Source organism: Neopsephotus bourkii, unplaced genomic scaffold (assembly GCF_033783945.1).
Source record: "Neopsephotus bourkii isolate Nb327-2 ecotype Australia unplaced genomic scaffold, CSIRO-AGI_Nbou_v1 NB_31, whole genome shotgun sequence".
Classification (NCBI taxonomy): Eukaryota; Metazoa; Chordata; class Aves; order Psittaciformes; family Psittacidae; genus Neopsephotus; species Neopsephotus bourkii.
In genome coordinates, this window is record NW_026900548.1 from 27,522 (window position 1) to 53,732 (window position 26,211).

The following is a 26,211-nucleotide window of genomic DNA, read 5'->3' on the forward strand; positions in this document are numbered from 1 at the left end:
GAAGTGGTCTTCTGGCCCTGCAGAAGAGATGAGCTGGGCTGTAGCACTTGAAAGACAGGACAAGCTGGTGGGAAGCAGGCCAGGGGTGCAAAGAGAAGCACAGCATCACATTGGGCATGGATGGGAATACAGGAGAGGATGGAGAGCACTTCCAGCTTCCTGCCACCTCTTCCATCTGGGCTCGCTGGAACCAGTCCTGCGTGCTGCAATGCACCAAGAAGCTGTTGAGCATCCACATGGATGCAGGGGAAGGGAGCTTGGAAGTGATGCTGTAATCCATGGCAGGGGAAACCCAAGGGTTTCTAGCTGGGTAGCATCCCCTTTCAGTTTGGTGATGCTGGGTAGCATCATCCTCTTGTAGTTTGGTGATGCCAGATAGCAGCATCCCCTTGCAGTTTGGTGATGCCAGATAACAGCATCCCCTTGCAGTTTGGTGATGCCAGGTAGCATCATCCCCTTGCAGTTTGATGTTGCTGGGTAGCATCATCCCCTTGCAGTTTGGTGATGCTCGGTAGCATCATCCCCTTGCAGTTTGGTGATGCTGGGTAGCATCATCCCCTTGCAGTTTGATGATGCCAGGTAGCATCCACTTACAGTTTGGTGATGCTGGTCGGTCCAACTGCTGTGAACCCAAAGCAAAGCAGCCCTGTGCCACCCCATGGTGTGTAGCCAGAGCCAGGGCTGTTCCTCGAGCGCCTGGTGCCTCCCTTCCCCAGGAAGACGTGCCCAGCCTGGCAAAGCGTGCTTCACTCCTTGAGAATAGCCCAAAAGCAACGTGGTTTATATCAGAGGATGGAAACTCTTCCCCACCCAAGAGCCAGAGGGGTTAGCGTGTGCTTTTCCACCCAGCTTTCATGCTGTGCCTGTCTGGATGTGCTCTGTAACAGGCTCTGGATGAGCTCTGTCACCCTGCCCTGCAGTGGTGTCCCTAGGGCTGGGGATGTGCATACACACACACACACACACACACACACGCACGTCTGTTCTCCCTAAGACGCGGAGGAGGATGCTGCACGTCTTGCTGATCTTTCTACTTTGGGCCAGTTTATCCTCAAACTACGATGCTCCCAAACCCCTCCCCAGAAGCCACCGCTTCGGGTTGTTCCTGTTTTTTCAATGTAAAATGTGCATTTTTCCCTGGAGGAAAGGAGAGAAAACGGATGTGGAAGTGTTTGGCTTTGCTCACTTTCAAGCCTCTGCTGTAGTGCAGAGGAAGAGAGGAAGAGAGTGGGACTCCTCCACCTTCCCAGCGTCCTGAACGTGTGATGCTCTGGCATTCCATTTACTACAGAGGAGAAGATATCCCCTCAAATGCTGCGAAGGGGATAGAAAAAGGAGCCCCAAAAGCGTTATTCCCTCCCCTCCAGCTCCCAGCACCACATCTGCAACCTCGCCTTTAGCTCAACTCCTCTTCCCTAAGAAGCTGAGCCAAGCTTTCCCACAGACCCAGACAGCTCTTAGAGAAATATTATTACCAGATGGTTTGTTTTTTCCATAGCACCAGAGGCCAGTGTGAGGTAACGGGGAAAAACATTAACCCACCTCACACCAGCCTGGCTATGGGGCTGTGGTGTTCCCAGTGGAGCTGTGCTGGCACATACAGGGTCTGCAGGGTGGCTGGATGGGGAACACCACCACCCCATACACACTGAGCTGGCAGTGTGGCTGGAAACCTCCCCTCCTTGGACTGGCAGTGATTTGGGAAGGGAAGAGCATGTCCCCAGATGGTGCAGGAAGGGAGGGAAGGGCTCTCCCCCCCTTCTCCTCCTCCTCTAGGCCAGCCCAGTTGGCAAAAAGCACAGCAGAGGAGTTCACGCCAGGTCATATGAGCCAGTGATGTGAGTGGAGGAGAAACACCACGTCCTGTCTGTCCTGCTCCTTGCCATGAGCACGAAGCAACAGAGAGCAGGGGTGTCAAGGGGTTTGGAAGATGCTGTGTGTCACAGATCGGTTCTTCCACTGGAGTCTTTTTGGTTGGATGAGTGTGAGACCTTCCTCTACTGCTCTCTGCCTTTGATAGGACGCCGTGTGATGCTTCCCTGCCTGTGCTGGGAGAGGTGATCCTTTCCTGCTCGGAGGGGGTTCTCTGCTGCCTCCTCCTGCAGAGATCTGCTGTAGGAAGGTGAATCACCATGTGCAGAAACACCACAAGCCACATGTTTTCCAGAGGGGTTTGTGGTTGGAGCAGTGCTCTTGGCTGCTCCCATCCTGCAGCTCTGAGCATGGAAATAGGGTGACCAGTTGGGGACTGCAGGTTGAGGGAGGTGATCCTGCTCCTCTATTCCACCCTTGTGAGACCCCCCCTTGCAGCACTGTGTGCAGTTCTGGTGTTCTCAGCATAAGAAGGGCATGGAGCTGTTGGAGCAAGTCCAGAGGAGGCCACAAGGATGAGCAGGGGCTGGAGCACCTCCTATATGGAGACAGGCTGAGAACATTGGGGCTGTTCAGCCTGGAGAAGAGAAGCTGCGTGGAGACCTCAGAGCAGCTTCCAGTGTCTGAAGGGGGCTACAAGGATGCTGGAGAGGGACTCTTCATCAGGAACTGCAGAGATAGGACAAGGGGTGATGGGTTCAAACTGAAATAAGGGAGATTCAGGTTGGAGATAAGGCAGAAGCTCTTCCCTGTGAGGGTGCTGAGGCGCTGGCACAGGGTGCCCAGAGAAGCTGTGGCTGCCCCATCCCTGGCAGTGTTCAAGGCCAGGTTGGGCACAGGGGCTTGGAGCAACCTGCTCCAGTGGAAGGTGTCCCTGCCCATGGCAGGGGTTGGGAATGGATGAGCTTTAAGGTCCCTTCCAACTCAAACCACTCTGGGATTTTATGGCAGCTGGGAAGCCGTTTACAGGCTGACCCCAGGGGTGTTGCAATCACTGCTCCTCACAGCACACCATCACATCCCAAAACCTAAGGCATCCCCTTTCCCTTCTTCTTCAGGAGGCCAGAAAAGCTGAGCTCTATGGCTCTGCCACACCAGGTCCCCTTCCATCTACCAGCATCCCTCCAGAGTGCCATACAGGTGAGCAAGAGTAACCCATCCTCAGTGCTCCATACCAAGTCCCACCACAGCACTGCTTTGCACAGCAAGCAACAAACTTCCAGTACAATTCCAGACCAACCTGGGTGAAGGAAACAAGTGCATATGGGAGAATCTTTGCTTGTTCTCCTCCCAGGGATTGGGAAAGGAATGCTTTGGTTCCCTTTTTCTGCTATTAACTCTTCCACGTGACCTTTCCTTAACTTTCATCAATTCCACTTTGAAATGGAAAACATTGCTTCCATAGGAAACATTGAAATGAGCTCAAACGAATTCCTATGGGAAGAGTCAGGATTGAACCCACCAGCAGACCCATCACCAAAGGGGGATGAGGAAAGTAGGGAAGGACCCAGTTCCAGGTTTCCATCTCCATGCTGGGAGATCCCACAATTAACGAGCACTGAAATTCCCTTGATTGCAACCACACGGAGCACAGCAGCTTCCCACCAGCCTGGCTGCTCCATCCTTCCCCCTGCTTCTAGGGAACTGAGTGCCCAAGCCTTGCTAAGTGTTTGGAATGGTTTGCTAGGAGAGGTTTCTGTGTGCTGTGGTTACTGCAGGGTATAACCCACCCTCAGGATGGCTGTAGGTTCTCAGCCCCTCAAATGTGTACGATTCAACTTGTGCCTAAGAGCTCATCTCTTGGTTGTTCAGGGTAATTCCCAGAGAGGGAAAGAGATAAAGGAATGTCTCCAGTGTGCTGATTCATAGGATGCCTCTGCTGAGCTGATGCATGGAGATGGGTCACCTCCTGATGCTGCCCGTCCTTCCATCAGGGAGCCCTGTTAGTCTGGCTTTCCCTCAGCCAAAGCACATGATGCTCTGAGGCTCTCCAAAGCTCAGAAAGACCTAAAAGGGAGCAGGGGTGTTCATCTTTCTCCTGTTTCCTTGGTTTTAACATCAGCTTGTGCAGATGCGCCCAAACTTGTGTTGGTGTGGATAAGGGCTTTGGCTGTACTGCTTCTGGGCCTCAGTTCAGCAGGGTAGCACTCATCTCCAGTACTGGCCATGGAGATGCAGGTCCTGCCACCCTACAGGATGGGAAGATGCTCATCTCGAGCATTCCTAAGGGCCTGTGCTTCTGCTTCTACCTCCTGGGCTTGACAACTTGGACCCTATCCTTGCTCTCAGCCCTGAGCATGGCCTTTGGGGAAAGGGGGTTATTTCCAGTCTGTGGGGTTTCTTGTAGAAGCACAGCCTGGTTTGGGTTGGAAGGGACCATAAAGATCATCCAGTTCCAACCCATGGGCAGGGGAACACCTTTCCATCTTCCTTACTCAGCTTGTCCCTCGGGTTTCTGGCTGGGTTGAGTAGAAAGCCCTGAAGTTAGGATGGTTCTTCTCCTAAAATGGGGTGCTTCCATAGTGCCCCCATCCCTGGGTGGGACAGCTCCATCTCTTCCCTTTGCTGGAACTCCCCTGGTTATCAGGACAACACCAGCCAGCTCCCATGCAGGTGGGGATCCAATGGGAATGCCTGTCCCCCTGCCTCAGTTTCCTTACTCAGGAAGCAGCATGGCTGGTGCCCTGAGCCCTCCCCTGCTCCACAGAGCAGGATAAACCCCGTGGAGTGGGGATGTAGATGCTGATGCTGGGCTCCCTGCGTATGAAGCGTTGGCTGCCAGGGTACCATCGCAGGTACAGCGACATCCACAGGGTAGGGTGAGGAGAGGTGCCTCATGCGTTCCTGACTCAGAGCTGACATCCCCTGATCCCTCCCTCAGTGCCGGGGCTGGGAAGTCTCCTCCTCACCCTTTGCCTGCCCTTCCTCCTACAGAAACAAGGGGGGAAAAAGTGGTAAAAATACATCTTCAGCGACTCCTGCCTCTGGATCGCGGCATCTCCTTCCCTGCCTTTCATTTCCTGCTTCGTTCCAGCTTAATGGAAATCTGAGCTGAGCACAATGATCCTGCAAGACTTTGTATTCACTTTGCTACTCCTGGCCGGCTTCCTGGGGGGGGAATCGTGGGCTCAGCGTGAAATCACCACCCGGGTCGCAAACACTGAAGGTAAGTCCAGGCTGCTGCTTCCCTGCGTGCTTTATTCCTCTTGGGATCAGCAGAGAAGTTCGGTTGCTTGTTCCCCTCTTGGGCGGATGCCTCTGCTGCAGCGCACAGCTACGTTGGGACATTGTGTTTGCTGAGGAGAGGGATCTGTAGCGAGTACCCACTTCCAATGCTTTTTAGGTTCTTTCTCCTTGGCTCTGCCTTGGGAGGTGCTGCCAGTAGCCATAGGATGTAGGAGAGGGAATAACATTGATACCGGTTTAGCTTTTTGAGCCAGTTTTGGTTTGACATTGCTGTTTGGCTGTTAAGAAGTGTTTTCACTTTTGCTCTCTTCTAAAGGGGTATTTGTGCCAGGATGTGTCAGAAAATCCCTGGTTTCTCGTTGCATTCATTGCTATTGGGTTTATGGCTTTGTAAGCTGCATCTGCATGTTATTTTATATAACCAGTATGGGTCTTGCAAAGACACTCTTTGAATGTAAATGGATAAACATGGAGAGGAAAGCTGTTAAATGCTTTCACAAAGTGATGCTTTAATATCTGGTTTACCCTTAGTGCCAAAATGAGCAATCTCAGCCATGTCTGTGCTTGCGTGGGGTTAGGATGTGAGTGCCGCCCCCTTAACACAGTCCAGGGAGGCAATACAGCAGGGCCACGATCCCAATCTTGCCTCTCCGCTTCTTCCCAGACTGTCCTGTGGACCTGTTCTTCGTGCTGGACACCTCGGAGAGTGTTGCCCTTAGGGTGAAGCCCTTTGGGGACTTGGTTTCCCAAGTGAAAGATTTCACCAACCGGTTCATTGATAAGCTGACAAGCAGGTACATCCCCTGGGGGTTTGGCCAGGATGCTCCAGGGACTGAGCCTGGTGCTGGATGGGATGCTGAGGCTGGCCATTTGTGGAGGGAGAAGGGAAAAGCAGGGATGTTAATGATGGGGGTGCAGATCTCTTCCCTCTCCCAGTCCACAGCCATCCCATTTTGGCCTTTAGCAGGGCTGCCTGCAGTCACTGTCTGGAAAAACACAGCTTCCTGCAGTGGCAGATATGGGTGGTTATTCTTTAGTGCCAAAGTGATGCTGATCCCCATGCCACCGGCTGCTCAGGCCCACCACAACCTGGGTGCTTGGGGGGGAGCAGGGCACTTCTGGCGTTAAACCCAGCACTCAGATGCAGGCTGTGTCAGTGCACAGGACACACTGATCCATCAGAGCAACCTTCTGCAGGAGGCATAGAAGCCTTCCAGTATCTGAAGGGGCCTACAAGGATACTGACCCTTCATCAGGGACTGTAGTGATAGGACAAGGGGTGATGGACTCAAACTGACAGAGGAGAGATTGAGATGAACTAAATGATCTTAAAGTTCTTTCCAACCTTAACCAATCTATGATGCTTTGATTTTAACACATCCAGCAGTGGAAATCTCATCACAGTCCTGTGTGTGGTGTTTCCGTGTCTGGCTCAGCGTCTCCTGCTCAGATCCAGCCATTGCAGCCTGGTACTTCTTCAGGAAGCCTCTGTACCCATCTATCTGACCTTTGGCCACCCCTTTGCCCTTCCAAACTGACCTGCTCCTGTGGTTTAGTGGCTGGGATTTGCATGTGAAGCACATCCCTGCTTGCAGGAGAGCAGGAGCCCTAGTAAAGCCCTGCAATGTTTGGCATGGTGGGCCAATGAAGACGCAGTGGAGGTGATGGGAGGGTGCAGATGAAGGTCCTAATAGCCCCTATGCTGGTGTATCCGGGCAGGTACTACCGCTGCGACCGCAACCTGGTGTGGAATGCTGGAGCACTGCACTACAGCGACGAGGTCGTGCTCATCAAGAGCCTCACCTCGATGCCCAGTGGCCAGAATGAGCTGAAGAACCGTGTCTCAGCTGTGAACTACATTGGGAAGGGCACCTACACCGACTGTGCCATCAAGCGGGGCATTGAGGAGCTGCTCATCAGGTAAGGCAGTGGGTGATGCTGGTGGTGTGGCCATGGTGGATGGGCACTGGGAGCTCCTATCCCTATCCCAGGATGGGATAGGAGGTCACCTAAGCACAGAATGGACATGAGGGTGATAGGTTCCCAGCACTCCTGCTTTTCTGGGGTGAGGGCATCCCTTGACCATAGTCTGCAGTGTGTCCAGAGGTGCCCAAGTCACTCTTCCCTGGGTGAATCAGTGAAATCTGGTGTTTTAAACCCTTGTAGTGGCTCCCATCACAAGGAGAATAAATACCTCATCGTGGTGACTGATGGACACCCCTTGGAAGGGTACAAGGAGCCTTGTGGCGGCCTGGATGATGCTGCCAATGAAGCCAAACATCTGGGAATCAAAGTGTTCTCCGTCGCCATCTCCCCCAACCACCTGGTAGGGACCATGCAGCAGTGATGCTCCCTGCAGGGGTTCCCAATGGGACCACAAAGACCCCAGTGTGACAAAGGGTGCTCTGGGAGGGAAGGATGCAGGTCCCCTGTGGGGATGAGGCCTGCATGGGTACCTGCAGGTGTCACTGTGCCCTCCCTACCATAGGACCAGCGGCTCAACATCATCGCCACGGACCATGCCTACCGCCGCAATTTCACTGCCACCAGCCTGAAGCCAACACGGGAGCTTGACGTGGAGGAGACCATCAACACCATCATCAATATGATTGTGAGCACCCAGCACCCCCTTCCCTAGCCAGTCCCTTCCCGTGGGGATCACCCATCCCTCTCAAACCCCTTCTCTTTGCTCTCTTGTCTTGCAGAAGGTTAACACAGAGCAATCGGTGAGTGTTCCTCCCCAGCCCTGTGCCTGAGCAGGTCACCACAGCCAAACAGGGGCTCAATGGCACAGCCCTCCCCTGCAGGCAGCCCTGGGTGCTGCCTGCTGTATCTATAATGCTGTTTTCTCCTCTTTGGGCAGTGCTGCTCCTTCGAGTGTCAGGTGAGTTTGGCCTTTTGAGACCCCCTGTTCCCTTCCCCTTGCATCCCCATAGCCCCAGGCTGTGCCTCGGTGGCTGGTCTAATCTACATCTCCCTTCCACAGCCTCCCCGAGGGCCTTCTGGACCTCCTGGTGATGCAGGCCATGAGGTGAGGGATTGACTGTGGCCAGGAGGTGGGATACTCAGACACCCATGGGGTCTTTGGTACCTTAGCACTAACCTATGGAGAGATGGATCATAGAACCATAGCATGGTTTGGGTTGCAAGAGACCTTATAGGTCATCTAGCTCCACCCTGCTGCCACAGGCAGGATAAGGACCTGCACCATGCTCCCATCATGGCATCATCTGCTCCTCACATCCATGGGGCATTGCTGCTACTGCCCTCCTTGTTCTCCTTTCAACAGGTCATTGTTCTATTCCTGGGGATGAGGAGCTAACTCTATTTCTGTCCTGTATTGCAGGGAGAAAGGGGCAAACCAGGTCTTCCTGGCCAGAAAGGAGTGGCTGGAGACCCAGTAAGTAAAGAAGCAGCACTGGTGACTCTATTGGCTACTTCTGGCCTGACCTCTTGGGCACATCCCGACCAGCTTGTGCATCATCCTGTCTCCATGGTCACGGTCCAGTGTCTCCCTCCACAGCCACCCTGCCAAGCAGTGGCCTCTGGTGGGCAGCAGGGTGGCCCCTCCCCTAGTTACAAGGCTTCCTTGTTCCTCATCCAATGTAGCCTGGAGGACACGTCTCTGACTCATGTGTGCCAGCCCAGGGGTGGACTCTGGGCTCCCTCTGACACAAGCACAGCAGTGTTACATCGGAGCCTTTGGTAAATAGTAAGCTAATAGCATGAGGAAACTATTTCCCTTCTCCTCCCTTCCTTCTTTCATTAGGTACACTTATTTTAGGAGGTGTGTTTCTTCCACACACGTGAGTGGGCACTTACTCATCCCATGCATTCCCAAGTTTGAAATCCCTATTGCCAGGCCTTTTTTCTTCCCTTCATCCATGTGTGTCCCAGAGAATCCATTTCCCATCACCCTCAGCAAGGGCTGGAGATGGTGGAGGTGAAAGCAGCTTCTCTCTGCACTCCACAATGGTTCCATGCTTCCATGTAGGAAGACATGGGAGAGCCTCTGCTGTGGTGATTGGGGTGAAACTGGCCCGTGGTGATGATGTTTGCATCCCTAACACCATGTTTCTATTCTCCAGGGCAAGCCAGGGGACATGGGACCTGTTGGCTACCAAGGAATGAAGGTACATGGGGTTGCAGGGTCAGAGGGGTGGTTCTAGATGGGCCACAGGCTTTGTGCTGCATTCTCATCCTCCTGTTTTCCTCTCTCTTTCCATCTCCAGGGTGACAAAGGAAGTCGAGGAGAAAAGGTGAGGACAGCAAGGATGCTGAGGGAAGATCTGTGTGTCCCCTGCTTGGTTAGCCCAGCTGCATGATGTTGGGGTCTGCTGTGTGCCCGCACATCTATCCCTCGTGCTAGGAGCAAGGATCCAGGTGGATCAGCCATTTTGGAGCCAACGCAGCCTTAGAGATGAGACAAGCACCATGTAGTGGGCACAAGGCAGACACAGAAGGAAAGACTGGTGGTGCTCAGGGTGAATACCTGCACCATCAACCCATGCTGGCATGGGGACTGCAGCACAGTGAGGGGACAGATCTGCTCTGCACAGGCCCTGACATCTCTCACCTTCCCTTTGCAGGGCTCGAGAGGAGCCAAAGGAGCCAAGGTCAGTCTTCTGGTTTCCACCATCTATTCCTTGTGGACAATGCCTCCAGGCATCAGTCAGATGAAGACCCATGAAGGGTCTTCATGGAAGCTGTTCTTCATTTCAGGGTGAGAAGGGCAGGCGTGGAATTGATGGCATTGATGGCATGAAGGTAAATCTCCAGGCTGGGGTACTTTGCTTAGCCTAAGGACCCTCCAAATCCATTGTGGGATCTGGGAATAAAGTGTCCCACATGGGGCAATGGAGCTCTGGTTCACCTTCAAGCCAGGGACACGGTTTGAATGTCCCTTTTGGGTATCTGGGAGGTATGGAGTGGGGGGTGGAGGGGGGTGTATCTTCCCGTGGGCACACTGTTCATGGAGACTCCTTCTTTGTCTGACAGGGTGAAGCTGGATACCCCGGGTTACCAGGCTGCAAAGGCTCACCTGGATTTGATGTATGTACTGTGGGTGCCCCTTGCATGAGAACAAACCATAGTGCATGGATAGTGCGTGGAAACGGGGAGATCCCCAAGAAAGGGACCTGTTGGGAGGTGTCTTTGCATCTGGATGCATTCTGGGAGCACAGAAACAAGGAGGGAAACCGGAGAAACACAATGCCCAGAGAAACTGTGGCTGCCCCATCCCTGGCATTGTTCAAGGCCAAGTTCCAACCACAGCAAAGACACATCCATCGTGGTATCCATAATCAGTGCAGTCCATCCTCAGCAGCTCAACAACCACCTTTGCTGCTGTTTCAACCTGAGCTGCTCAGTGTTTGAGCACCATAGTCAACAGTGATACTTGCATGGCTCCACGAGTACCATGCCATCCCTGTGTTGCTCCGGAGTCCACATTCCCATCCTGCTGGGGAGCTAAGAGCCAGGATGCTTGCTCCATGCCCAGTTCCCCACAGATAGTGATGCTGTCTGCTGGGATGCTTGCTTCATGCCCAGTTAGTTCCCTACAGATGGTGATGCTGATTTTGTTCTCAGTGATGCTGCCTTTTTTCAACAGGGAGCTCAAGGCCCACCTGGACCGAAGGGAGATCCTGGTGCTTATGGACCCAAGGGAGGAAAGGTGAGCCACTCTGCCCATCCTCACATGGAAGGAAGGATGCTGGGAATCCCTCTCCTGCAAGGAGAGGTGGTGACTTACCCATTGCTGGCATGCTTGCCTATGGAGCAAGCCTATGGCCATCACCTTATGTGGCTCCCATGGTGACAACACCCCTGAGATACTGTGGGGGTTGCTGTGAAAAGGTGGCTTGTGCTGGGCAGCTTGAGGGGGATCCGCTGGGAATGGGAGGCTTGGAGTACACCAAAGGCTCCTGATGGCCTCTGTGGGAGCCAAAACCCTCTGCTGGGTGAGGGATGTTGGAGGCAGACTTGACTGTGCCTTGTGTCCTTGTGAAGGGAGAGCCTGGCGATGATGGAAAACCCGGCCGACAAGGAATTCCTGGCAGCCCTGGAGAGAAGGTGGGTGAAGCACCCATGCATGAGCATCCTCTGCTCCATCCTTGGCTTTGAAGCAGAGCTTGTCCAAGGTAAAAGCTTCACCCCAAAACCTGATGACTGATCCTGATTGTCTGTGGCTTGCTCATACAGGGTGCTGCTGGGAACAGGGGTGAGCCTGGACCAGCAGGAGAAACAGGTGATGAGGTGAGTCCTCTGCCCACCATGCCCCCCATCCATGCATCTTGCCAGCCATTCCCATCACATGTTGACCTCCCCTCTTGTTCTTCCATAGGGTGCTCCAGGCCCGGATGGTCCTACTGGAGAACGGGTAAGTGAGGACACCAAGCACCACATTGGCAGGGCATGGATAAGGATGAGGAGGGCTGGGGACGAGCCCGCTCAGAGATGGGCAATGAGAGGAGAGTCCTGATTTGGTGTTCTTCCAATCTCTTTGCAGGGCAGCAATGGAGAAAGAGGAGCCCTGGGCTCACCGGGTGACCGTGGGCCAAGAGGAGAGCCGGTAACTGCATCCATGGGGCAGCTTTTCTGCTTACAAACAGGGTCACACTTAGCAGCCAGGGGCTGGAAATAGGTGGCCAGTGGTGAGCTCCACCAGCCTGTGGGCCAACAGGCAAGCTCAGTGCCTTTCCCTGCCAGCCATGGGGGGAATCTGGTGATGTCCCCCTGGCAATCACCCTTTTATGTTGGCAGCTCATAACCAAGAAGCCAAAACCCAGAGGAGAACATGCCCAGTGGGCAGAGAGCAAACATCAGTTGATGGAGAGCAAGGAGGACAAGATGTCCCCCAGGTGCTCTGCATGGGGTACCATTGGTGCGGATGCCACCGGGCAGTGTGTGCAGGAACACCCTTCCGTCCCCTTTTTGGGTGGGAATCACTAGGAAAGTATTTTTCCTGCTGTCAGGGCATGAGTCACTGAACACGAGCATGGGAGGGACAGGCAGCAGAGCACTCAGCAATCCAGGACAAACATGTGGTGAGGGACCAAGGGGTTTGGGGCAGTGGGAGCCAGCACTAGCATCCCAGGGGGTGTCCCAGTACCACCAGCACCGGTCTGCCCATTACTGGCTCCAGGAAGGGGGTAAAGATCCACTTATGGCGTATCCCCCCTTGATGTTCAGCACTTGCTGCTCCCCATGGTGTGCGGGGCAGATATATGCAGGAGATGGAGCATGCCGGTGTCCTGGAGTTAAACTGTTCAGCAGACGATGGGCTGCTTCCTTCCAAGTTCCAGTCCAAGCACGAGGCTGTGTAACCTCGCCAGAAACGTCCTTCCCTGACGCTCAGGGCCCTTTGGAAGTTGTGTTTTGTATTTACTGTTTGGCTCTAGGCATCTGCAAGCTTCCAGCCTGCAAAGAACAGCTTTGGGGTCAATAAGCTTTAAGTCAGGTGTACTAAGGGAGAAGTTCTTCCCCATGAGGGGGGGGAAGTGCTGGCCAGAGAAGCTGCCCCCTCCCTGAGGGCAATGCTCAAGGCTCATGGTTGTGAGTTTAGATGGGGAAGGTCCCTGGAGCCAACCCAGGGTGCTAAGTGTTGGCGAAGGAGAGGGGAGAGCATCATCAGTGAGAGGTGGGAATGTCCCTCCCCATCTACTGCTCATTCCTTTGGAAACTTCCTTAGCTCCAGAGGGACAGCAGAGTGGAGGAAGAGGGGGTGGAGGAAGGAGGATGCTAGACCAGAATCTCTGCCTATGCATGGGGACAGCAGCACATGTATGCAGAATGTGTTTGGGAAGAGCCACTCCGTGGCTTTGGGATCCTCTCTGTGTATCTGCAGAAGCTTTGCAAGGTGGACCCCTGCACGGATTTGCTTTTCTGGCACAAAATGGGTTGAAACCTATCTCCTAGAGGGAAGCACTCCCACCCTCCAGGTCTTCCTCTTGGGGCTGTCTTCTTGGCTTGGAGCTGGCCACGCCAGCCTGTCTTCGCTCTCATAATACCTCTGATAGTTTTCTCTCCCAGTTCCTATCGCACATGTGCCATCAGTGCTGCATCCCTGCTCCCCATTACATGCAGGGCCCTTTGTACCCTATGCCTGTCCCTCTTTGGGTTCCTCATACACTCTGTGTTCATTCTCAGGGAGAGCCTGGACCACCAGGTGATCAAGGGCGGGAAGGACCCCTCGGACCACCTGGAGACCAGGTAAGATCTTGGTTTAACCTTCTGGATCCCAAGTGGAAGTGGTTGGAGCCATTGGGAAGAGTGGGGCCAGGGGCCTGACTGATGCCACAGCATCTTCCACACTGGGTAGCAAACCTAGTGGAAAGAGACAGGGATTTTTTGGAGAAGTGGGGATATGGACAAGGCTGTAAGAATGGAGATGGAGCAACCTCCATGCCATTTTCCAATCCCATGGGAATGCATGCCAACATGTCTGACAGATTTGGAAATGGGCAAGCACAAGCAGCAGTGATGCACAAAATGTCACGTAGGTCAAGGGAGTCAATGAGACATCTTGTGTCAGTGAGGATAAGCCTGATGGGGCCCCAGCAGTGTCCCTGACACCCTTGGCATCTGCAGAGACATCTGTCCCAAAGCCAGCTCTCATCAAGTCTGCTTGCTGCAAGGCCTGGCCCTCCTTCTCTGGGCTCTGCTTGTCCTTGTGTGCCTCAAGGAACAGATCTTAGACCCCACAGGCTTTCTGGACTACCTCCAGCCTGAGGAAAGCATCCCATGCTTTCAGTTACAAGCTCTTTCTTCCCAAAGTCTGGTCCTGGAGGTGTTGCTGGGCTAATCCTCCATGGTGATAGCACTGATTTGTAATGGCCAACAGGGTCTTTGCAACTAAGCAAGCATCCTTTGACAGCACCTTTGGAGAGGGCTCTGTGGGACAGCTTCCCTCCACCCACCATCAGAGTTGTGATGGAGCCCAAGATACAGGGAAGTGACTGGCACAAACGCACCCGTGCTGGTGGAGCAGGACTTCCATGAAGGTTAGACATGGACATCAGTGTGAGGATAAAGAAAAGACAGCTTTTAGACTCGTTTATGGTTGACCAAGAGCCATGAAGGAGATGTGGAGCATGGGACAGCCACTGCTGCATTCATGTCATCCCCAGCATGGGCGGTATAGGGACACTGCCACAGTGGGAGGTGCCCATGGTAGGAAGGATGTGTGTGTGTGATGGACCAGTGCTGCAGGCCCACACCAGGAAAGGAAGGAGGGCTGGAGCTGCTCTCCACATGGTAGAGTCTCATCCTAGGTTCAAGGCAGAAGGACTGCACAGAAGATGCCAGACACAAGCCTGGGAGATGTATGTGTGCAAGCATGGAGGCTGGGATAGATCCTGCTTCCATCCAGCCTTCTCTTTGGGAGGAGGACAAAGGAGAAGGAGCAGTCTCCCTGCTGTTCCTGAGCCTCTGGGACATGGTTTTAACCTCCCCAGCACTGAACTTGGGACAAACCACTGTCGGAGGAGGAAGCATTGCAGAAGCAGCTCCAATGCTTCCCCAGGCCAGTGATTTGCCCCAGTGCCTCCACTGCTCCAGGGAGATTTCAAAAGCAGTTGCAAAGCAAGAGTCTTCTTTCCATCAGCTCCAAAAGAATGCTTTTGCTTGGCCAGATTAGAACTAAATGACTAATCGGGCTTGGGCAAGTGAGGGCTTTGGCAACCACGAGTGTGTTTCAAGCCATGCGATCTGCAAGCTCTGGCTCTCAGAGCCTATTTGTCTTGGCAAAGGAAAAGGGATCCCACTAACCTGTGACTCCCTTTCATCCTCCTTCCATCCAAGAGAAGCTAAAGGTCGGCATGATCCCCATGGGCAGGTTTGGTGGTCCCTCTCTCATCCTGGCCATGGTGCCCCATCTCTCACATGTTTCTTGTCACACCCAGAAAGGTAATGGACTTGGAACTGCTTAGGATTCTTTGACCCCAAATCCTGCATCTTCATGAACTCCTGCAGGGCCGTGAGGGAATTGCACTGTGTGAGCCAGGGGTGCTGTGGATCCAGCTTTGGCTTATGCAAACAGTCATGAGTTGCTGTCCCTCCTTCCCAGCTTTCTCTCCTCTGGGCTTTTGTGCAGAAATAGGCGCACATGACCTTGAACAGTTCAGAGCTCTGTACTGTGTAATATTAAGTCCTCTGTTGCCCACATAGAATCCCAGTCTGGTTTGGATTGGAAGGGACCTTAAAGCTCCTCCAGTTCCAACCCCCTGCCATGGGCAGGGACACCTTCACTAGAGCAGGGTGCTCCAAGCCTTGTCCAGCCTCACCTTGAACACGGCCAGGGATGGGGCAGCCACCTCTGCAATGCTGAAGACCGGGTACCACTGAGCAACTGCTTCCAGGAGCCTGCATCCGCATGGGAAGAGCATCATTACATGGTTGTTACCCACCATCGTTACCAGTCTTCTGGCAAATAAACCCCGCAGAGGCCTGTTGGCACTAAGCAGAAGATGGAAGGGGTGTCTGTGCCACCTTTAGAATGACTTGCATCCCCAAGGACCATTTTCTGCCCCAGTGGCACCTCTAGCACAGCCGATGAGATGCCACCATGCAACCCAGCTGTGCTTCTGAAGCATCTCCCCATCTGCATTGACCCCATGTTAATCAACCTCAAATTTCCATTGCAAGATCTCTTTGTGTTTCCTTAGGGTGAGGCTGGACCCCCAGGACCCAAGGGCTACAGGGGAGATGATGGCCCCCGTGGCAATGAGGTGAGTGCTTCTTCATCGCTGCGTCTTCTGAAGGGAGGGAATGAAGAGAAGACCAGGAGATGATGCCCATTAGGATTGTCCCTAAATCCCTGGGATCTTGGAAACTTGTAGGTACAAACTCAGGTGCTAGCTTCCTGGCAGGCATATGGGTCCTTAAGGCTATGGATGCCTTTATTCCCTACCTGCCAGAAGCCATTTCATGGAGAGGGTATAGCCACACCATGAGCTTCCCATCACAAAACCATCTGTGGGCTTTGCATTGCTCTTGTATAAGTAAAAACACCTCCCATAATGGGCTTGTGATGGTAGCTGGTTGCCTTAGAAGATATCACCTTCCCAGATCAAAGGACAGTGTGTGCACTGATTGACTGCTTCTTCTGCTCCTTCCAGGGTCCAAAGGGATTGCCTGGAGCACCTGGGCTGCCTGGAGACCCTGGCCTGATGGGAGAAAGGGTGAGTGGGATTTGCACAGAGGGGGTTGCATGCCACGCTGGGAAGGATGTCCAATAGGGGACACAGCATCATCCAGCTCAGGAAGTGAAGCAACTCTGTCCACACACAGAGGAGATGCCTGGAAAACTTGCAAGCAGCCTGCTTTGCAATATACATCATGTCTGCAGGCTCCAAGAGTCATCCTCTGTCTGTTCCCAGCTACATTTGCTGAGGGGGACAGTGTCACTTGCCTCTCAGTGGCTGTGCAGGTCACACACAAGCAAAGTGGTCTTTTCACCTGCCTGGCCCATGTTCAACCCACCAGTACCATATTTCCTGCCCATTTTGCTGGAGATAAATTGCCCAAGCTGCTGTGCTATCTAATGGATCTGCTTTTCATTATCTCACCTATTGCTCCCTTCCTTCCCAGGGGGAAGATGGCCCTCCTGGGAATGGTACAACTGGATTCACAGGAGCCCCAGTAAGTCCTTTTGTGCTGTTCTGGAGCTCTAAGGCCATTATTGCTGCTTGTTCCACCTAACGTGCTTCCTTCCCTTCATCCCCAGGGGCAGCAAGGAGACAGAGGTGACCCTGGCATCAATGTAAGTGTGCTGCTTCCCCATACACCCAACAGAAAATTCTTTGACTCCTTACAGCCTCTCCCTTTGCTAAATGGTGGAATGGGCTTCCTGAAGCATCCTCCACCTCCAAAACCCTCTTTTCCTCCTGCCCACCTCTCCCTGCAGTGAATGCTTCTGATCAAGTAGCCTGCTTAGGTGAACACCTGAGGACAGCAGCTTGGGATGAGTGCTTTCAATGGAGCCAGAACTTAGGGTTGATAGTGTCACCCAGGGATGATGCTATAACACTAGAAGACACCTAAGAAGCTCTTCTCCTTAATAGCACTGCAGTTTGGTGCTAGGGAGCTTATACTTCGCTCTCCATCCCTTTCCCAAGACATTTCTCACAAGGTCACTGCACGCAGCACTAAACTTTCCATGATATAACAATAGTTCTCCATGCAAGAGTCTTGTCTGTGCTATTTTTCAGGGAACAAAAGGCTATGTCGGTCCTAAAGGTGATGAAGGAGAAGCTGGAGACCCTGGTAATGATGTGAGTAATGTGTATGAAGCTGAAGCCCTAACTCTTCTGGTTGGATCCAGCAGCCTCAGATAACGTGTTAGGGGTTCAGCAGACTCGTGGAGGGGAAGGTGCAGCACTGACACACACAAATTGGTGGATTTTGGTCTTGTTTTCACTCCAGAACCCAAACCCTGGCCCTATGGGCATCAAAGGAGCGAAGGGCCACCGGGGACCAGAAGGCCGCCCAGTAAGTAAGGACCCTGGCAGGGTCTGCACCAATGTGTGGAGCTGATGGGGTTCCCAACAGCAGGGTTTACCACAGACCTGCTCTTCAGACCTGCTGCTACAGCCTGGTACAGGGGACTCTGAAACACCATGTTCATCCCCAAATCAGGGCAGAAAGTGCAGACACTTGCGTGCTTTCATAAGCCAAGTGTCCTCATATGATCAGGTTCAGTAAGGGCAAAGCAGCCTTTTGGAGTGACCATCCTGAAAGCATTTCAGTTCTTCTTGAGTCACCACTTGCTTGCATTGCTTCACGTTGGCCTGGAGGCTACAAGACAGGCAGGTGTAATCCATCCACCGGTCACCTGAGTGCTGTGGGGTCAATGCCAAGCCTTGGTGGGCATGGCACATGTGGAGGTGAGTCTCCTTGCCCTTCACCCCAGTGCATCCCTAGGGCATCGTGCAAGCAAGCAGATGTACCTGCTCAAAGCCCAGTGGTCAGCAAGTGGGAAGCCAAAAAGACATTTCCAGGCTCTCTATTGCCTAGCAAGGTATTAGCAGAGAAGGCCACAGATAGGAACTGGCTGCTGTTGTAACTGCTTTCTCTATTTGACAGGGACCAGCAGGACCTGTGGGACCTCCAGGACCAGATGTGAGTAGGATGAGATCCTGCTGCTGCTTGCTTTGCTTGGTTTGTGCTTCCCCTGCCCCACACAATGGCTCCTGGGAAGGGGGTTAATGTTGGAGGAGCCTCATGCTGCTCCCCGTTACCATCCCAGCAACTCGCACTGGTCAGATTGCCTTCATGCCAGCCCATCACTCATGTCCAGATCAGGACCTGTGCTTTGAGGGCACAGAGCAGCAGATGGAGGTGGTGGGCAGCACTTGGGGGCTGCCTTCACTGTTATTACGACAAATCTTTACCTCTGTTTGCAGGAATGTGAAATCTTGGACATAATCATGAAGATGTGCTGTGAGTATCTCCATACCGCTCCTCCTACCCTGCTCAGGAGGTAGTGTGCAGAAGGATGCTATGGGCATTCCTCCTCTTCCACGGGTTACTATTAAGTCAATGAGCTGAAGGAGGTTGAGATCCTCAAAGAGGCAAATCTTTTGCACTTGGCTTTTCCTTCTCTTGACCCAGTTTTTGTGTGGACCATTTTACAATGGGTTTTGATCATAAATAGCCAGACCTGACTTCCCCTCTTGGGAAGGGGAAGGCCTGTTCTCTGGTGTCCTGCCATGGGGAGCAGCAGTACACGTGCTGCAAAGGGTTTCTGGCTAGTAATGAAGTGCTGGTGGACACAGGGTACATAGGGGTCTGAGTCTGAGCTCCATACTCCAGCGATTTACTTAATTCCTCCAGGATCAGCTTTGATTCTCATTTAAATAAGAACACACCAGTGTGTGCACAAACCAAGCTCTACTGCTCTGGGTTGGAACACCCCAGTGTGAAACAGGAGAGAGGGATGTGTATTTCCAACAGGAAGGAAACCTCCCTGAGCTTCAGTTGTCCCAGTGAGGTTTCTTTGGGTTTGTAGAAACACAAAAAGCCTTGTGGCTAGCATTTTAACATTCTCTCTTTCTCTTCCCTCTCCTCCAGCTTGCTGTGGTGAGTGTTACTTTGCAAGGCTGCTCTGCAAACATTTGCTAGCCCTTCTCCTTGCTTGCACCCCTCCTTTCCCCTTCTCCTTGCCTTCTGCTATGGAGACATGCTGAGAGCCCAGGAGGGAGGACAGAGCTTGAGCAAGGCAGGGGAGGGCAGCTCTTCCTGAGGATGCTGCATGGATGCAGAAGCAGCATTCAGGGCACAATGGAATGTGCTGGGTGTGTTTTCTCTAATACTGTCCCAGCAGGTTGAGTTTGCAGTTCGAAAGCTTGAAGGAATATTCAAGGGCTCATGATGCTCTGCAGGCATGGAAAAGAGGGGGGAACAAGCTGAGTTAGCCTCATCTAACACACCATCTTCATCTCTGTCCTCCTGGGCTGGGTGAATGAAAGAAATGAAAAGGCTTTTACTGGGTTTTGGGACAATTATGGGGTGTTTGAAAGATACTCACAGTGTGGAAATGCTACACTGAAGTTAGTAAAGTGACTCTCAAGTCTTCTTGCAGCTATTTTGCTGCTTTTACCCCCTGCTTTGCGGGTAGGTAAGGCCCACACACTGGGTCAGGACTAACAGCAGCCATCAGCTGCTCGCTTTGGCACGGCTCCCTGGCAAAACGTGCTGCTCGCATAGAAAACACACATGAAAGAGGAGGTTAAAGCCCTGTGCCCTGCTGCAGAGTGCACCTGCGGGCCCGTCGATCTCCTCTTCGTGTTGGACAGCTCGGAAAGCATCGGCCTGCAGAACTTCCAGATTGCCAAGGACTTCATCATCAAAGTCATCGACCGCCTGAGCAAGGATGAGCGTGTGAAGGTGAGGTTTCCTTCGCATGCATGGATGCCTACTTGCATGCGCTCGTGTTACCAAGCGGGAAAGTGGGGATGTGCCTCCACTCCAAAGACCCTCTTCAAGGCCTATCTTCAAGTGTACAACTGGGGTTGGGTCTTGGTTCTTGCGAGCTTCATGAAGAGATAGAGATCAGTTTGTTGTTCCAAAATACAGTCGTTCTACTCATCCTGGGCAAAGGGACTCTTCCTGCTGTGTGTGAGCTCTTCCCCCATGTTCCAGAGCAAATAGCTCATAAGCCATTTGCCTGATCAATCAGTCTCTTCCTAAGTCCCATTGAGCATTTCTGGCTGGAGTAAGATAACACGTTGTGTGTTACAACTGTGATGGCTAACCCCCCAGGAGCTCTTATTTCCCCCCACGCTTAGGGTTAGGTTATCAGTCAAGCACACTGCTAAAAAGGACCTTTTCAACCCAAACCAGCAATATGATCCCTATAATAAGTCTTTCAGCCTGAAGAGGGACACAAATGCTTGCTCCTAACTCTTGCCTAGTAACCTACTGTGCATGGGAAATGTCATTTACCTCTGTCATTTGGCTGGGATGTTTGGGATCTAGTCTTAAGGTATAACCAGACATACATATAACATATATAACGTATATATAACCAGATACCAGGCACATGGGCTGCAAAGTCACGACATGCTGCTGCTGGATGCTTGTGTGGACATGCATTGGTCTCTTTGGCTGGAAGGGTAGAGCTGGGCACCAAAACCACTGTATTGGAAGGAAAACAAGCTTTGAAGAAAGATCTATTCCAAGCCACCCACCATGGCCAATGGCTTGTGTCGGGACCACTGAGCCAGGAACTCGGGTTTGGGTCATGTTTTACCCATGTGCATCCACTCCTGTTGGAATTCCTTCTGCCTGGAATAAGGCAGAGAAGAAGCAGCAGAGCCTGAAGGGCTTGAACTGAAGGGGTTCAGGACAAACCATCAACAGGATTCCTGAGCCTCCAGGACCCCCTGATGTATCTGACCCAAACTGGTGTCTTTTTTTCCCCCTAACAGTTTGAACCTGGAGAGTCCCGTGTGGGTGTTGTGCAGTACAGCCATGACAACACGCAGGAGCTGGTGGCCATGGGGGATGCCAACATAGACAACATCGGCGCACTCAAACAGTGAGTCTGTGGGGTCTTGGCACATCATGCAAGGACCAAGGACACCTATTTCCTTCCCATCCTCCATCTCCAGGCCATCAGCTCCTACAACTGCAAGGATGCTGTATGTTCTCTAGTTGAAAGTAGCTGTTGTAGGTGGTGCTGAGGCCAAGAGCTTGCTGGTTTTCCACCCAAAGTCCCATACAGGTACCATGTGGCGGCTCACTGGTGTCTGTGCTTGCAGGGCAATCAAGAACCTGAACTGGATAGCTGGGGGCACCTACACTGGAGAAGCTCTGCAGTTCACTAGGGATAACCTGCTGCGGAGATTCACCTCGGACAAGCGTGTTGCCATTGTCATCACAGATGGACGCTCCGACACGCTGCGAGACCCTACCCCACTCAATTCACTGTGCGATATCACCCCAGTAAGTGCAAAGGGACCTGCTATGCAGCACTGGGCATTAGAGGAAGCTCTCAGGGGCTCTCCATGTCTTTGCTACCCAAGGGCCTGTAGGGACAGGACAAGGGTAATGGCTTTAACCCGCCAGAGGGGAGATTGAGATGAGCTCTTAGGCAGAAGCTCTTCCCTGTGAGGGTGCTGAGGCGCTGACACAGGGTGCCCAAAGAAACTGTGGCTGCTCCATCCTTGGCAATGTTCAAGGTCCCTTTCAACCCAAACCAGGCTGTGATTCTATGATGAGATGGTGGACTCTTATCTTCCTGCAGGTGGTTTCCCTTGGGATTGGTGACATTTTCCGGAACCCTCCGAACCCCGATCACCTCAATGACATCGCCTGCTTAAGCAGACCAACCAGGCCAGGACTGTCCATTCAAAGGGACAACTACGCCGAGCTCCTGGATGACACCTTCTTGCAGAACATCACCTCATACGTCTGCCAAGGTGGGTCAAAGACTGGCTGTGGAGGCAGTGAGGATTGCCTCAGCCTAAAGGGGAGGGATGCAGGCTGCCCTGCCTTGCCTTTCCCCAGTGATGCTCTTCAGCACTCATTGTGGGAAGAGAATAGCCTTCAAGGCTTAATTAAATAAGGAGTGAGGACATCTCATGTTTTGGGACACTTTGCATCTGGGTGCAGCTCCTCTCCTGCTGCAAGGCATTGAGATCCACAGCCTTTCTCTGCGCCCCTTTAGCCTTTTCACAGCACCTTCCACAGTGTAGCTGTGCATGAAGTGATTGTCCCTCCTGTGGCTCTGTGAGAAGCTGTAGGAGAAGAGGTTTTCCGGGGCAAGGTGGTGAAAATTACTCTTTCCCATTTCCTTTAACAGAGAAAAAGTGTCCTGACTATACCTGCCCAAGTGAGTATTGACTCTTTGTTCCACACACAAGGGTTGTGGGTGCTATGCAGGTCGGGAATGGGAGCTTGTGTTTGTGGGAATGCCTATCTTGGACACCTCTTGTGAGAGGGAGGCTCCTGGGCTGGAGAAGGGAGCCAAAACCAAACCAACTCAAAGCACATGGGGGAAAAGCCTAGATAATTGCTTTTCTGGCACCTCAAAACTGAGGAGAGGAGGCTGTGCCATGTTTTAACCTTCATTTTAGCTGAGGCAGGTAATGAGATCAACTGCTGTTAGTGGTGGGATCATGAGGCAAAGTCAGCACTGAGGCAGGGATATTTGTGAAAGCTGCTTGAAAAGCGAGAAAGGAGAGGAATTTGGTGGGATACATCTCCTAGAAAGAAATGTATACAATCCTTAGACTCATCATGGGAAAAAAGCCATCCAAGGGAGATGAAGCGGGTTTCCCAGCCATGCAAGAACATGTATTGAATCAACAAGAGCCACTAGATGATCTAACCCAGATAAGAATCTGGGAATGCAGCAAATAAGGAATGAAAAGGTAAAAGGACAAGCATGGGACAGCACTGGGATAGGGCAAACCGAACTAGCAAACACCCAGAGAGTGGGGATTCCTCAGGAAGCTTCCCATGGAAGAAACAGGAGAACCCCAGCATTAACAATGCTTTCCCCTTGCAGTCACCTTCTCCGGGCTGGCAGACATCACTCTGCTGGTGGACAGCTCCACCAGCGTCGGGAGCAAGAACTTTGAGACCACCAAGAAGTTTGTGAAGCGGCTGGCAGAGCGGTTCCTGGAGGCCGGAAAGCCTGCCGATGACTCCGTGCGTGTCTCTGTGGTCCAGTACAGCGGCCGGAACCAACAGAAGGTGGAAGCTCAGTTCCAGCACAACTACACGGTCATCGCCAAGGCCATTGACAACATGGAGTTCATCAATGACGCCACGGACGTCAATGCTGCCCTGCGGTACGTGACGGGGCTGTACCAGCGCTCCTCCCGTGGCGCAGCCAAGAAGAGGGTGCTGGTGTTCTCTGATGGCAACTCTCAAGGCATCACAGCCAGGGCCATTGAAAGGGCTGTGCAGGAAGCTCAGCAGGCTGGCATTGAGATCTATGTACTGGCGGTGGGCAGCCAAGCCAACGAACCCAACATCCGGGTCCTGGTCACGGGGAAGAGCGCGGATTATGATGTGGTCTATGGGGAGCGCCACCTCTTCCGTGTGCCTGACTACTCCTCTTTGCTGCGGGGGGTCTTCTACCAAACTGTGTCCAGGAAAATAGCTGTTGACTGAGCACCCGGGTGGGTTTCTTGCCAAGGCCATTGCCTGCTTCTGTCTCACCAAAAAATGAAAGCAAACAACCAAAGAAAAACCCCAAATCCAGTATTTTTGACAACTTCAGGAATTTTTGTCTATACAGATGGCTATAGTGCCACAACCTGGCTGTCCACAGTTCCCTGCTTTCTCCTCCTGCTTCAACATCTTCACCTCTACTCTCTTAGCCTCAGGTCTCCCTTCCTGCCAATGGCTGCCTCCCCCTCTCCCCACAGTGGGCAAACACAAGCACACCTAGCAATAAAACACTAGAACACCAGTAGCAACCCCATCCCACTAGTTTTTGGCCAAAAAAGGGAGAATTGGAATGAGGAATTTTGTAGCATTAAGAACTATCCTGGTCTCATAAGGCTGATGATGCTCTTTACAGATACAGGGGGTTTGTTCATTTGCTTCTTTCTTTCACCAGCTGAGCACTAGCCCAGCTCACAATGGCCCGAACCTAATGCTGTGCTTCAAGTGGAATGTTCAACACTTTAGCAGGCTTTGAGAGGGGATTTTTGTCATGGCTGGCAAGTTTGATTCATATCTCCCATACTTGGTGGCGAGGACTAGATTGTATTACTCAAACTGTGGGTGGAAGCCTCTCTGGCCTCCAGAGCCATGAGATGGGGCACTGAGTTCTCAAGCTGAGGTAGAGGTGGGTGGTGGAGCATCCCTCAGCACTGACATTCCCATTCAGAGAAGGGAGGCTGGGCTCTGACCAAAGGAAAGCTGGACATCAGCCACTGGGCAGGGGGGAAACCCTACAAGAAGCTATGTAACTGCACTCCTTCACTAACTGATCTCAAGGTCCTACAGTGGAACCAGGAACCTCATGAATAACCTGACAACTTGCGTTATGGTCCAAGGTCAAAGATTCTGGAAAACCTCTCTGAGCCCAGTTAGTGGGATTTTGTAATTATTTTATTTTTCCAAAAGTGTCTAATTCCCAGGCTTCTATAGGAGCATCCAGGAGTTAGGCACCTAGGGAAACCCACTAACTGTACTATATATTGAATGAGAGCCTCATCTGCAACCCAACCAAGGGAAAGGCTGCCGTTATCTGCCAGGGTCTTTGACTCCAACCCTACAGGTATACTGACAAAGGTGCTATCACTGCCTGGGTGATGTGGGGCCCTGGTGTTTACACAGTTGTTTCCAGGACCACGCTGAAGATGTGGTTTGCCTGGGTGCGATGTTGTTTCAGCGCTTCCATTGGTGCTCTTGCTATGAATCCACGTGCTTCTGAGACAGCAACAGTGATTGCCAGGTATCAGCATCCCAAAGTCTTCACTTTGTATCCCAAATCCCATTGTATGGGTTAGTTTTATGTTATGCCTGTGTTTTACTAAAATGGTCCACTTTGGAAATTTGTCAAATAAATTGTTTTCCACTACCCCTTTGGAAGTTTGTCCGACTTTTAATTGCCAGGGTTCTGAATGTTCCAAATGCCACTCTAAAATACAGCTTATTGGGATCTGAGGGGATTCCAGCAGAACTTCTCCCATAGTACTGTAAGGGATAGAACACGAGTTCTATTGCTTTTGCATTGCAAATATGCCTATTATCAAATGCCCTGATTTGGGAAATATACTGTGAATTCTCTGCATCTGTTAAATACTGTGTAATGAGAGGATCACCGAACTCTCAAAGGGATGGGAAATGACTTGCATAGCTTCTGTTTGCCTCAATACATACATAGGTATCGTTTCCAGAAGACCATGTGCAGAGGAAGGGCTAGGGAACATCAGGTGAAGAGGTAAGCTTCATTTGCTTTCTACTTATGTTCAGCATCTCCCCTTAATACTTTATTTCCCAAGCACATGAGGATGCTGCTCTGCAGAGAGAGCTCATGATGGAGATGTCAAACATCCCTTGGTATAGAGGACGGTGTCCTTGCCCATGGGATCTATATGGTCTTTAAGGTCCCTTCCAACTTTAACCATTCCTATACGGTCTTTATCCATTCTAGTGTTCCATGATGCAACTTGTCCAAGCTCAGTGCTCCCCAAATGTTCGGTTTACATCCTAAGACAGCTCTAAATGTGCCTGTTTTGGGGGAAGCTCCCAGGCCAAACTGCCACTGTCAGTGCATGCAAAGTCACTTGTTCCCCAGACAGAAGCCCACATTCATGTCCTGTTTCTGTAACATGTCTCATGTCCTCCTCTTAGTCATGCTGTCTCCTGGGCCAAGCATCTCAGTTAAGGCTCCGTGGCCATCCCGCATCCCTGGGAACACCTCACAGATGGAAAGTTTGAGGAGCACCTCTGTGGGGGCCTGCAGTTTATATCCCATCTGCTCTGTCATGAGGAAAAACTGCCCTCATCTCTGCCCTCATAAAGATAGTTATTGTTACAGCTCATGAAATAGTTCTTCATGGCCTGCCGCAGTCCTCAGCATGAATCATCCATCAGGAAAGGGAACATGACATGGACAAGCCCCTGGGTTACACAGAGCAGTAAGGGCTGCCCAGCCAGTGGGATGCAATGCTGTCAGCAAGGCAG

The 26,211-nt window shown here is 52.2% G+C and overlaps 1 protein-coding gene across 1 annotated transcript; it reads left to right on the plus strand.

The window, feature by feature from the left end:
• The first annotated feature begins 4,870 nt into the window (after nt 1-4,870).
• Nucleotides 4,871-25,100, plus strand: COL6A1 (collagen type VI alpha 1 chain). Its single transcript, XM_061343207.1, has 35 exons — nt 4,871-5,038; nt 5,723-5,852; nt 6,778-6,978; nt 7,225-7,384; nt 7,547-7,669; nt 7,764-7,784; nt 7,922-7,942; nt 8,045-8,089; nt 8,405-8,458; nt 9,147-9,191; nt 9,291-9,317; nt 9,648-9,674; nt 9,781-9,825; nt 10,057-10,110; nt 10,670-10,732; nt 11,068-11,130; nt 11,260-11,313; nt 11,402-11,437; nt 11,567-11,629; nt 13,207-13,269; nt 15,723-15,785; nt 16,176-16,238; nt 16,648-16,698; nt 16,784-16,819; nt 17,268-17,330; nt 17,482-17,547; nt 18,142-18,177; nt 18,462-18,498; nt 19,129-19,137; nt 19,811-19,944; nt 20,988-21,097; nt 21,321-21,504; nt 21,806-21,980; nt 22,364-22,393; nt 23,072-25,100. Exons 1-35 carry the CDS (start codon nt 4,933-4,935, stop codon nt 23,680-23,682), a joined length of 3,069 nt encoding a protein of 1,022 aa, XP_061199191.1. The 5' UTR covers nt 4,871-4,932; the 3' UTR covers nt 23,683-25,100.
• Nucleotides 25,101-26,211: the final 1,111 nt, after the last annotated feature.